Source organism: Seriola aureovittata, chromosome 18 (genome assembly GCF_021018895.1).
Source record: "Seriola aureovittata isolate HTS-2021-v1 ecotype China chromosome 18, ASM2101889v1, whole genome shotgun sequence".
NCBI classification, from domain to species: Eukaryota; Metazoa; Chordata; class Actinopteri; order Carangiformes; family Carangidae; genus Seriola; species Seriola aureovittata.
This window is the reverse complement of record NC_079381.1, coordinates 18,712,475-18,726,338: the sequence shown is the minus strand read 5'-3', so window position 1 is coordinate 18,726,338 and position 13,864 is coordinate 18,712,475. Positions and strand designations below refer to the sequence as shown.

Below are 13,864 nucleotides of genomic sequence, written 5' to 3'. Positions count from 1 at the left end.
AGCTGCTCATGTCATAAAAATGAAAACAGCTTGAGAGAGGCTTGTCTCGCCAAACCAACACAGACTATTGCTTTTATAATTCTGTGTTTTACACATAAGTTTCGCAATAAGTCTGAAAATTCACTGATCTTTAATTGATCTGTATTCCATTTTTTACCTGCAAACATTCACCGATGCCAAACCTTGCCAACAAGTTCAACATGGTGTGCGACCACCGACGGGTTTTAATAGGAAGCTGGTTAACAAAATAAAATAAAAATCAAGGGACATCAGTCTAGTGTGGTTGTTCCTTTAGTTGGATAATTAAAAAAAAAAAAAAAAAAAAAGGGCTTAAGCAATGTGAAGATGACAGTGTGCAAAATGACATTCACACTATTTACATATTACCTCATATAAAGTGCATTAATTAGTGTTTAATACAGATGTCTGAATCCCCAAAGGGCTAAAGCCACACCACATTTGTCCCTTAAGGGTATCCTTAATGTATGATCAAGATTATTGGCAAATTATGAAAGATTATTTCACTTCCTGGGAAAATTCAAAAAGCATGAGTGTCTTATGTGCTGTTGGTGCAATAGTTACAGCAGATGTAATTTATGTCTTGTGTTTCTTCATTTTCGAGTCTTTAGGTGCTAATGTAATTGGATTACTGTACCTATTGTCACCTGATCTGGGTAATAATGGCTATAAGTAATTTGGTTTGGCTGAAAATGTGCTGTAATGTTGAGTTACCCAAACCACTGTCAAAATGAAAGCTATTTTTAGTGCTGTTATTGCTACTACTGGTTATAAGCAAGCACACAAAAGGATGACTCATTTTTGCAGTTTTGGTGACCACAGGTACAAGAGCAAGCGTGGTGCACAATCCGAAAAAAGGGGCTGGAGCAGGATGAATACACTGCAAGTAGGAGGAATATATTAGTGGCAGACAGTTAACTAATGGGCTGGGAGGAGAGTCCAGACGAGTTCTCCAGAAAACTGCTCTTCCCTGGGGGTGGTGCAACATGATTATACAGCACCCCAGACCTGCTTCCAAGGGCAGAAAAGCTACTTTTTTTGTAATTTGAATGCATATTTTAAAATTAAATTATTCCTCTCCTGCTTTCTTAAAGTTTTGCTTGAAAGAAAAAGTAAGTGCATTAAATAATATGCCCTCACAGTAGACCAAGATGGAATTCTTAAACAGGAAGAGAATGAGCTTTTATATTTAATGCAGCATAGCACATAGCATGGGCTTGTTACAACAGCAGCCATGTTTACTTCCCTCTTTAGCTTTGCACTCACTGGTTGTCCTCTCTCCATGCTACGCAGTTGAAAGCTGACAAATATTCCGTGAAAAAAAAACAGAAAAAAAAACATTGTCGGTTTAGCAGAGAAAACCAGAGGAGTTTGAGAAACTGACGTGTGTTGAACTTACGAGCAGAGAAACCAGACAGCAGAGAACAATGGTGACCAGTGTAAAGCTCTGAAAATGGAAAGTAACACTTTTGAAGTGATGCCAAGCTAACTGAGCTGATTAATCACTAACTAAATATACACATCATTGATTGAGTCCAAAAAGTGCCAAACTAGTGTTTGAGGGCAATTAGAAATCTGTTACCCCATCCACACCTGGTAGTAAAATGCTATTTGTAGCCAGACACTTATCCAGATAAGGAAAAATACATGTTAAGTGTAAATGTTCCCTGACCACTATCGGAGGTAGCCTGGCTTGTATTGCGTTCTGATCTTAGGTAGGTGTGAGCGCAACCTGTACAATATGCCACCACTTGAAATTGTTCATGAGCAGGTTTTGCTCCAGAGGACAGAGACACAATCTCAATGAGGATAACGAGAACGCGTAAAAAATAAAAATAAAAAAAATAATCAGGTGTAAACAACAACGTTTATTATCTGGATAACGTAGCCATGTGCAGATCGCATTTTAAAAACCAAATGCAAATGGGGTGTTTGAGGAATCCATGGAAAAAGTCCTCCCTTAAAAAAAGAAAAGAAAAGAAAAGAAAAGGACCCAAGCACGCATAATGACGTGTGCTAGCAGTCATGTATAATTAGTGTTTTAGAAACACAGTGCATTCCTTGAATTAAGGTCTTCAAACTGAATGCACATACCAGACCTGGTGTCATCTAATGGGGTTTTAATCAGCTGCAAGTCCTGAGAAGACTCTCATTCATCTAACAAACAAGTCAAGGACAACATTAAGAATCTCTGACTCAGGACAACCAAGGCAAACATGGCTTATAAAGCTGCCCATGACTCAACTTCCACTGTTCTGAGATCAGCTATGATATTGCATCATTAGCATGTGCAGATGCGTGTGGAAACTGTGCTTGTGCATTACTTTGAGTCTTTTCTTCTGAAGCATCAAGAGGTAACAGGAGGAAATTACTCTGACGTCTGGGACAGAATATTGAGGCAGAGAAATGCAGGATTCTGTGATGTCACTAGAGGGTGTCATCGTGTTTTTAGATATTTTTCCTCTGTGTCCTCTGTGATTTGCTGTTACACCTGTCATGAAAAGGTATGTTTTAGTCTGGAAAACAGCTGAGTTGGTGGGCGTGGGAGTAGTGGGTTGTGGGTATACTTGGTTTTTTGGCTCTGCTTGCCTGTCAAAGTCACAGCACGCCACTGAAATGGACAGAGAAACAGAGGAAAACATAGGGGTTATGATTTTGGAGATGTCTACCTGCACACAGCAGCTAAAGACAAAAGAAAAAAAAAAAAAGGTTTTGTACTTGTTGCACAGTGTAGTGAAGTGTGCAGGCTTTAATAGTGAGCATGTGGATTTCTTGTCTGTTCTTATAGGCAAGTTGACATCTTGCTACTTACGCTGCAAATTCACTAAAGTTACGATCCCTCACTCTCACAGCCGAACAGATGTTGTGGTCCATGTAAGCTCTGAATTGGCTTAGCGCTGCATTGCAAGGTTACGTGGAGGGGAGGGCAGAGTAATGGCTCAGTGCCTGAGTGAGTAAGCCTACACTGAAGGTGATTGCTTTCTTCCTCTCTTCAGCACCTCCTCCTCCTCCAATGCTTCAACGTCTATGAATCCCTCCTTTCCTCATGCTCCTCCCATCTCCCTGCCTCTGTGCACCTCATAAATCCTCATCTGCAGCACATGTGCTTTGTGTGAGAGACACACACACACACACACACACACACACACATATTCTCACACTCAAATGAGAACGAGAATGAGAGAAATTGAGAATTAGAGTGGAGACACTTGGCGAGGTAATAAAGAAGCTAATTTCTTCTCCCACACCTTCCTCCTCCTGGCTCTGTTGCTCGCTCCCTCCCCGAGCGGCTACGCGGACTCCCGTCATCAAAACACACAGTGAGGCATGCTGCCTCGCTCACTCTCTGTAGCTTGTGGACACACACACTCACACAAGAGTCTCATACTGGAGCCAGCATTCAAGATGCAGCAGCAGGAAAGCATGTCTTCTGATTCCTTGTCAGGTAAATGCAAAACAAGATGTGCATCTCTGCCATCCTTCTCTTTTCCTGCATCATTATCCATCTTGTTTCCCTTTTTGTCACCGTTAAATGCCACATTCTTATTTTCTCTCTTGTTTCCCTGGCTTCTCTCTCCCGTTACCTCTCTCCCTCTCCCTCTCCCCATCTGTCCATTTTCCTGTTTGTGTGTTTTTCCTCTTATGCATGCCCATGAGCACATGTGTTGTGCAATACGAGGTGATAACCATGATGACTGTTACTGTAGCAAAACAGGAGGTGTACCTTTTCCCATATGGAGGTGCTGGAGGGAGTGCATTGAGGTGGAGTAGATCCAGCAACTACAAGCGCTTCACATCCAAAGCACAGCTGTGAAAGTACATATGGACTGGAGAATACTGCTTTCTTCTGACCTAGATACAATGACAAGGCTTGTGCTACTTCAGCTGGGATCTCCTTGTTTTCTTTTCACTTACACTTTGTTATAGCCGATTGTTCTAATTAGTAAAGTGTTGTTTAGAGTGTCCTCTTATAGAAAGAGCATAATTTGAATGTTTATTGTTATGGAAACGAAGCTCATGTATGAGATTTAAAAAGTGGGAGATCGAAGTAGGCGGTTTGGTTTGTTCACCAGTGGAAGCGTGTGGTAACATGTGCTGTGCTTGGTGGCTATAGTTGCCTATAGTTGTCCTTGGTGATGGAGGACAGTCCTGCTGGGTATAGAGCTGAGAACTAGACAGTTCACACTTGTTTTTCATTAGTTATAATTCATTTGATTGGTGCCACTTAAAATGTGGAAGCTGCAGGTAAAAAAATTCATTGTTGCTTTAAGTTTATTTTGATTTACAGTATCGTAAGAATGCTGGTTTATACCACACTGGTCAGAATGAAAGCTGTTAAAAACCAGGAGAATCATGATAAGAGCTTGTTTTTCCTCCTCGTTGCACAGTATCAGACTCATTAAGACCACTCACTGTGAGCCTTTCTGACAAGTACAAAATCTGGAGAGCAGCAGCAGATAATGAGAATTTGTATGGTGTAGGGGAAAATGTACTTTTAACACAATTTCAACTCTGATTGACTCTGACGATTAACAGCTAAAAATGTCTTGAATTTTGGGCTCCTCACTCAAAGACACCTCTCATTACCTGCTCTATTTTTGAAAACAAGCAAGCAGCTTCCTCCTTTAGTGCTGAAGGCAGGGAAATAACCTTAATTCTTGCATGGCTTTGGATCATGAGAGGAAACAAGACTATCAAAATGATCTTTTTTTATTTTTGTGCCATTTCCTCAGAAACTTGAAACCATCAACTTTTATTCCCTCTAAAGTTTTATATCCCTTTACACTCAGTCAGTTTAACCTGAATTTTCATATTAGAGCATTTGCTCTTTTATTTTGTATATATGGGCAGGGTTTCCTGTCCTCCTCCAAGCTGACCACAGTGCTATTTACATACTGTATATTATATTTTTGTGAGCTTTTTGCTGGTCAGACCACAGGAGAAAACGAAATTCTGGTACGTGTAACATAAGTCACCAAAACTAAATTAGATCTTTATTTTTGTTTTGACTCCCCTCCCTACACCACACAAAAGATGTAGGATGTGTTTTCATGGCGACAGGTCACCAACACTGACTAATGAAGACTGAGACTTGAGACTTAGGGGATGCAAGGTGCACAATTCTATTTTAAAGTCTTGGTACACACAAATGATGAAATGATGGAAAAACACATCAGCACATTCGCTTCAGGTAACATGCAGTTAAGATTGAAACAGTGATTATCTTCAGTGTGTTCTAAAAACAGAAACCTTGCGCCCGAGTTCCACAGTTGGAGCTTATTTAAATGACTCAACTGAGTTTTAAAATTGCACAGTGGCATGCCACGGTGTTGTTCATGATTTACTGACACTTCAGACATCACTCCTGCGCTGACACCTCACCTGTCACCCATCACCAGTCTCATCCCAGCTCCCAGGTGAAATTATCAGCACATCCTTCGGTTCAGGTTGATTCATGTCACTTCTGCTGCACTTAAATCTGAGGGGCAAGCCAACGGCAGAAAAGCACAGCAGCACATCTCTGTAGAAAAAAAGGAGGTTATTGTGGTACAGATGCACCATTTGCTTCATGAACTTCTTAGACAGATGGCTGTTATTAGTAGTGCAGTCTCAGCATGAACAAGAAAAGGCATAATTTACCTTCAAGTGTGTTGTATTTGCCCACAGCAGAGACATAGCAGGTGGCAAACAGGATTACATAATGTGTGTGCGAGTGCAAGAGAGAAATGTGAAGGTTCACAGCGAGAAAAGTGTAAATGACGAATAAAAAAAAAAAAAGGACTTGTTTAAATGTAATCTAGAGTTAAACAACTTGCATTCTCAGCCTCCTTTAGTTATGCATTTCTGCAGCATGCTACTCCAGTTTCCCTTCTGATGACAATACATTTTTTCTGATTGCCTTGGCACAGTAGTTTCCATGACAGTTTGAATGTGGAAAAACTCTTGATCTAAAGAGTCAAACTGGAAAAACAAAAAGACTCCCTGAAATATACTGCCTTTTCCTACAAGATTGAGCAGCAAACAAGAAAACCACAATTGCTATGACAAAATGAAAGACATTGTACTCAGACCCAAGGAAAAAACATGTTTGCCCCAACCGTACCTCCAAAAAAACATTTTAAAAAGTACATTAAAACGAGCTAAATTTATGTGTTTGGCAAACCATATTTTATTATTCTCATACATCAAGGCTGTTTTTATTAAGCCAAATTAGTGTGGTGGGAAGATTTATATTTCTCTGGAAACTCTAGTCAGAAATGCAACCATCAAATACATGAACTATTTAGAAACATACCATGAAATTCTCAATCAGGATTGGGATGTGCTTAAAACTACGGAGTGAAAGCAGCTCAAATGTATCGCTGCCACTTGTGCTCAGCTTTGCTCTTCCAGGGCACCATTATCAATAACTGCGCATCAGCAAAAATTCAACAGAATATGCATGATTGCATATAAAACTGCACAGCTATGATCTCACTTTTAGATTTCAGAAAGAACACTTTGCACAAGAAAAAAATAAAATGATCCTGTATCCACTCTGAAGAAGCCACTCCGCAGAAGCTTTTACAAGTCATTTCTCGTTTTCACCATCATCTAAAACACACACACACACACACACACACACACACACAGTGTTATGTCCAGAGTAGGGGTGCAACAATTCAGTGGAACAGCAAGTCTGATAGCAGAGTGAGCAATCAAACTAAAGGTGTTAAGGGCTTTGAATTGGCTCATTATCATGTTAAAAAAAAATTTAAATACACCAGGAGCCAACAAATAAAGGGGAAAGTTGAAAATCTCATTTGGCTTTGAGGGTGTAACAATGTCCTATCAAAATAACAAACTAGCAGAGAGAGGCAGTAAGGGGTGTAGGTGAAGCACAATGGGCTAAAAAAACAAAAAGCTAAGAGGGCAAAGCTGCAGGTATCCTGGGACCACAGGATACAAATATATCGCCAGCAAACCACAGGACTCGTGAACACAACTTGTGTTTCTTCCCACTGAAATCTGCAGCTTTGTACTCCTCTTGAAATGGCTTTAGCCCACAATATATTACACACACACACACACACATATATATATATATATATATATATATAAAACACAATACATATCAGTCAGGCAGCACTGAGTCCAAAAGCTCAACACAGCATGAATTGAGCTTATATAGGAGCTGCACATTGCCAGCAATTGAGCCTGACTGCCTGAGGAGAAAAAGTCCACAAGACACCTGAGCCAGAATTTCAACAAGGGAGAGAAGAGATTACCATTAAATACACACTGGAGAAGTTTGAGATTTGAGGGTAATGTGTTACTTATTTAAAAACTCCTTTCCTTTAGGGACCAACAGTTTTTTTGTTGATCATTTCAACTCCATTCTGTGTCAGTTATTTCAGCTTCAGAAGAGTCTATCTTCGCTCCAGAGGAAAGGTGCTGCATTATCTGATGGTGTTGTGTTTTTGTTCTGAAATCTGATGTCCCTGGTTGTTAACAATTACATAACAATTCCACAATTTGAGACGAAAAACAGTTACCACAGCATTTTTGGTGAGCGCTGGCATTCACAGCATCAACACCTTAACTGGTTTATCACACCTGATTTACAGAGCAGATCATGATCGACCACTCTTCTGAAATTAGCATGATAACCAGCTAGCTTCGGCCCGGTCGTCTCATCTCATCACTTTCTAATACCAAGTCACTTTAGCATCCAATCTGCCCTGAAGAAGTAGTGCTGCTCAGAGGACGAATTATAAACTCTTGTCTTTCAGATACAACAGTGGTTGAAGCTCTTGGCAAGACGTAACCATTGCTCCATTTTTTGGATACAATGCTCAAGAAATCTTAACTTCGGCCCCTACTGCACACAGATCTCCTTCTATTTATGCATGGTTGTCCTCATGAAGACAATGCTAAGCACTGTTGCAGTCTTCTAAAGGCCAATATCAGTCTTTAATCACCACAATGATCCTGTGTTTCCTCTCTGCTCATTCATTCATTCATTCATTCATTCATTCATTCATTCATTCAAATTTGGCATCTAGTTCCACAGAACTTAAGAGTCCTTTTTTGTACTTATTTTTTGGTCACTAATTGAATCAGAGGGAATATCTTTAATACTACTTGATTAAACTGTTGTTCTTTTAAACAGCACAAACACAATGGCAACATCACCATCACTGTTCAGTTAACTGTCAGAGCTGCTGAGATGAAACTGACTTTCAATTCAACCTTCCTGTTCGTTTATCTCTTGAAAATTAGACAGTAGCAGCGAGGTCTTAACCTCAGCGTCCTGTGATATGGCAGGAGAACATCTCCTCCCTGAGTGAGGGCCAGACAAAAGGATGTTCAACCAACAGCTACTGAGGGAGTTCAAAGTCTGGGTCAGTTTGTGTGTAGCAAAAACATCCTCCATTACAGTCAAGTGTAGCGCTGCCTCCACAACTCCCACTCAGCAGCTAACTGAGATGACTCCAAATATACAACCAAGTCAAGGCTGGAAAGTAAAGCTGACTGAATTCCACAGCCACAAGGTTACCAAATGGAAATTAAAGCTTTCTCTTACTGACCCTGCTTGAAGTCATTGTTTTGTGTTAGTATTCAGGTACCATTCTTATCTCCTCGCTTTGTTTAATTTTTAACTCTGTTTTTGGGATTCTTTGTACCGAGTGCATTTTATGAGAGTGTTGCCATCACAGAAACAAACACAACTCAGGGACAGACACAATGTTATTTGTAGACCATCTTTTTTTCCAAAATGTAGTTTTTCTCAGTCCAGCTGTTCCTCAGACAAGTTAACAAACTAACTGTTGATTTCGTTTGCTCACATTGGTCTTTCAAACACTGTCTCAAAAGCAGTCCATAAACTAAAACAGAAATTTGGAAAATGGAAAGCTTGTCTCAGTGTGTGTGTGTGTGTGTGTGTGTGTGTGTGTGTGTGTGTGTGTGTGTGTGTGTGTGTGTGTGTTAGACTGACTCAAAACAGGTGTGGCAGCTGACACAATGGGCAGAACCACCTCACCTGTTTCCTTTCAGGCAGCACACCAAACAACCATTCAGGCCAAATCACAGGGATATTTTCTGAATGTTTCAAACCTTTTTCACCACAAAACCAGATACAGGTACTGGACAAACAAACGGTTTTTACCCGATTCCTGGTCTCCATGTATCATCATCATCATTTAATTCATTACAACTTTCCATGTTGTACAACTTGATTCATTTTTAGTCATAGTACTAATTCTCAAAAAAAGAATTCTCCAATTCCATGCCCTCACCCAATTTCCTCTTTACACTTTATGTCATTGTGACTTTTATTTTGCTTATTTTCTGCTGTTTGTTGCAAATTTGATCTAATCTGTGAAAGTCTAACCTCTATGTGATCTGATGTGGTTATGCCACTCCTAAAGAAAGTGACACTTTCTGCTAGACTGTGGAATTAATGTGTTGCTATTATTTATTGTATTATTATTTATTTATTCATTGTATTGTATTATTTATTGTGGTGTTTGTGCAGTCTTGATCTCCGTCTAATAGATCTTGTATTGATTCTTTCCAACCTAAATAATCGCCTCTACATTTCCCTAAAACACTGACATATTTTCATCCCATGATGTTCAAATTCAAACATATTGAAGGTCGACACGTGATATTCTTTTTCTGTCATTGTACCATGTTTACATGCAACTTGAAATCCCTCATGTTTGCCATGGTCGTATGAGCGCCAGTGTCTCCAAGACAATGTCTGCAGCTTGTGAGTCATACAGTGAGAGGTTGAGCACATTCATATGTAGAACACTGATCTTTGATCATTTCCTCACTTGACTGAGGGGTTGCAACTGTAGATTAAATTTTAATTGATGACCAGAAGCTACGAAACTGCTGGAGCTTCATATTAAAAGCCATGTGTGTCGCACACAAGCAGCAGCTACAGACTTTTTCCTCCTTTTTCCAGCTTGCTCCATTGTACCATTGACTGTTTGACACGGCTGTTCTGGCCTCACACCAGAAGCATCTTCATGCATTTAATGCTGCTGTCTCTGAGCCTGTAATTTGACAGCGATGGTCTTCAGTGCACGAGTGTGTAAATGAGTGGTTGTCAGTGGCGGTGCGACGTCCTCTAGAGCTATAATTGCTTGTAGATTGAAGTCTTATTTGCACTCTCTCTGTTTCTGTTTTACCTGTTTCAGCCCTTAAGTTGTGATCGGTGGCAAGCTCGTGACATTTATTTGCTTGCATGGCATTTCCAGAAAGCGCTGAGAGGAAGTTCAATCAACGTCTCTGCATGTGGCCTTACCTTGTGGCCTTTGCAGCGTTGCTTTGTATGAGCAGAAAACAAGATGAAGCTTCTCATCAGCGGCGCAGTAAATCCATGCAGGGACTCTAAATCTCTCAAAGCTTGCACCAGAGCATGCTGCGGTGTAGCCAGCAGCATATGGACAGGCAGGATTTATAACTTATCCTGTAAATGCAAGCATCTCTTCCTAAACGCTTTTTTCAGTTGGTTATGATGAGCGCACACCACCTTGTTCTGTCACCATTTCCAATTCTATCTCTGAAAGTTTAAACATCGCTTGTACTGCATGAAACAGAGGCAATCAATTAAATCGTGGATATTAAACCAACCATAATTTTCCTCATCAGTCAGCATAGCATTTGGAAAGAATGACACCGACTGAAAGAGCAAGTGAGAATGATGATTTAGATTTCAGGAAAGCTGTATGAATACAGCAGCAAGAAATATTTAGAGGATCCAAGCAGGTTGTGGACTGTAACATCTTCATCATGAGCTTGGCCTCAAGTCAGCGCTCAGTCAATCTGCAATATCCACCTGAGCTACTGTACTACACTTTTTGTGGATAGCAGGAAAAGCACAGGGGTAACTAATAAAATAACACCCTGGAATAGCAGGGTCCTGGAATTGACACAACAACCTGCAACGTGGCCAAAATTGATGTGATTTAGTCACACCTGTGTTTGGCAAGTCCTCCATGAGAGAGGTCTGTGCAACATCTAATGCTTGTGCAATGTGGAGGTAGATACAGCAGCTACAATATCAACAGAGGAGCCAAAATCATTCAACACAGCGACAGAACCTGCTGCTTCCCGTCTTCAGCAATTCATTCGTTTGTGATCGCGATCATATGCACAAAATGTACAGATATTTCTTTAAAGTATTCAATTGAATCAGATGGATATTTTGGTGAGAGAAGTTTTAGTGGAATCAAATCGTCAATATCTAGAGGTTTGGATACTCCAAAATTCTAAATCAGAGTCCTGCAGAAGTCTACTTTGGGTAAGCTGGGAGGCAAGAATCTATATTCTGTGGGAGTAGTAGGTGCAGAAACTGTTATGTGATGGCAAGTCAATATTAACCTTTATATTTTCACAGAGCCTGTGTGACACCCATGAACAAAAACCTAAAATATCAAGAAGAAAAGTTGTTAAATTTAAGACCTCACTAACATCGATTTGCCTTAGATTATGCTCCAACTACAGTCGACTTGGTAAATCAGTGAGGCAGCCTACACGCTGCATCACATCTTCAGCGTTTGTGCTTCACTCTAAAGCCAATGTTCAATCACATCCGCTCAACCATTTTTTCTTGTCACTCACTGTTTTGTTACTGGAACAGGAAAGCAGGTATTTCACACAAAATGTTCGTGAGCCATCTCCTCCAAACTTAAAGTATTGATCTAATACCATTAGAGCCTTTTTATATTTGTTCTATCAATACCTAACGGAAGGACCGTGTAGCAGCCAGTGAAAGGTGAGGTTTATTGTCGTATTGCGGAGCACAGATATTGATGCGGGGGTGGGGGTGGGGGTGGGGTGCTAATACTGTGCGGTTATTGATCTCAGTCAGCCACTAATGTTTAAAACACAGGCGGGAGCGGCACAGTATAAGTATATGCAAATACAATGTGGCCATGCTTGTCATCTGATTTAGATGAGAGCATCTAGCTGCAATCTGATTGGACCGCTCCTTATCTTTTGCACACAGAGTAAAGCACACTTATCCATGACACCATGCTTTCATGGACAAACAAGCACCAGTGCGCACATGCACCCGATTAATGAATACATGATCTATTGTCTCGTTCCCCTGCTGTTCATTTGAGCTTCAATAAAATGTGCTTGATTACATAACTGTCCTACAATCAAACGTAACACAATACAAAGACAGCAGACTAATGTGTATACTTATCATACCTTCTTATTTGGGAAAGGATTTTGTTGCTTCAAGATTGAAACATATACCAAAGCCAAACACCCACATCCTAAATATAAGATGCAGTAATATTATTTGCATGTTTAAGATTAACCATAAACTAATGCTATGTGTGCTATGTATACTATATGTGAATGTACCTATTCCACCTTCTGTTGCACTCTGGATTGATACATGTCCTCCACATGGTTGACATTAGCTTGATATTTTTTTATTAGTTGGAATGTGACGTAACTGGGGAAAGATTGTAAAGTGCAAAGAGAAAGGAGCAGTATGACAGAAAGGGATTTGTGGGGATTTGTGGAATGTGTAACATTATTTTAAGAGGGCTGTTTAATTCTTGCATAGGTTTTAATTTAGAAAGATTATTCGCTCCATCGTGTTGTTTCATTCATACAGCTTCTGTTCTGGCTTTGTCAGCTGCTTTTTACATGACACTGAAAACACTGATGTACAGAGGTACTCTTACAGCTCCACATGGACCTATTACCCCATGTCAGTCCTCTCCAGTCGAAATCCTTTGCAACATGGCAAAAGTGCTTTTCCATCTTGCGACTACTTCTTGTGTTTCTTTAGTTCAGATATGGAGACAGGAAGGCTCTGCACACTTAGATCTAATGCAAGTACTTAAAAATAAAGCGAACTGTCCGGTCCCTAGACCTTCATCATGGCGAATGTTTGAGGAAACTGTGTACAGATGTTCTCTAGTCTGCAGCCTGCCACCTATCACCAGTAGATGGTGGTAAATATTGAACTGGCGCTAGGTAGATTTGTCTCAATGATATTTGTTTGAACAGATTGACAATCAGTGTGTTAATGTGTAATCTGTAAATATAAAACACCTTCCACAAATACAAAAAAATATATTTGTAAACTCCCAAAAATATCTTGCAAATATAAAACAGATCTGCAAATACACAAATTCCACGAATAAAAAAAACTACTAACTGCTAAACTAAATCTGTGAATACATTCAATTAATATACAAATAAATGAAATTGTTCTGCCGTAAGTAAATACTTTAAATAAACTTTATGAACACCTAAATGGACAAATTTGGAATTTGTTTTCAATATCATCAAAGGTAAAAGTAACATGATCATCATTATGTCAGGAAGCCAAGCAGTTGGTAAAACTCATTTCTGCTCAATCACCATGGATTTATTTTTCTTGCCTCATAGACTCTCACAGCTTGGAAAATGGCAACATCACGCTGCTTTTGGGAAAAATGCATTTTGGGCCTCGGACAGCAGCAACAGCAAAATATTGATTGACAAGAGAATATGTATCTGTCATAAGCCTGATTAATAAATCAACAAGGCCATGAAAAAAAATCTATTTAATTTCCATCACATCAGCGAGTTGTCCTTGGGTTTTTCTGTCAACCATTCACTGAGGAACCTGCTTGAGAAATGTGGTGCATGGTTAAATTTACTCTCCATCCTAGTAGATGCTGTACATCTTCGTTAAGAGATTTTTGCACGACTCAGAGCACATCCGCTTCACAGATCTCACTCTTGTTGCTTTATTGAAGGAAATGAAACTAGATCTACCAAGTCAGTCATTCCAAAGAATTCCTTCATTCAATCTTCGTTGCATTTCTGTCTCTCTTGT

General features: G+C 39.8%; 1 protein-coding gene across 4 annotated transcripts in view; it reads left to right on the top strand.

Moving 5' to 3' along the window:
- Window positions 1–3,373: 3,373 nt before the first annotated feature.
- Window positions 3,374–13,864, top strand: part of dab2ipb (DAB2 interacting protein b) — a 149,625-nt gene continuing 139,134 nt past the window's right edge. For 3 of the 4 annotated variants that reach the window (XM_056403006.1, XM_056403007.1, XM_056403005.1), the window contains exon 1: window positions 3,374–3,463. In XM_056403006.1, coding sequence (XP_056258981.1) covers window positions 3,424–3,463 — 40 coding nt within the window. In that variant the 5' untranslated portion in view covers window positions 3,374–3,423. The remainder of the gene's footprint in view (window positions 3,464–13,864) is intronic. The other variant, XM_056403008.1, reaches the window with a different exon arrangement.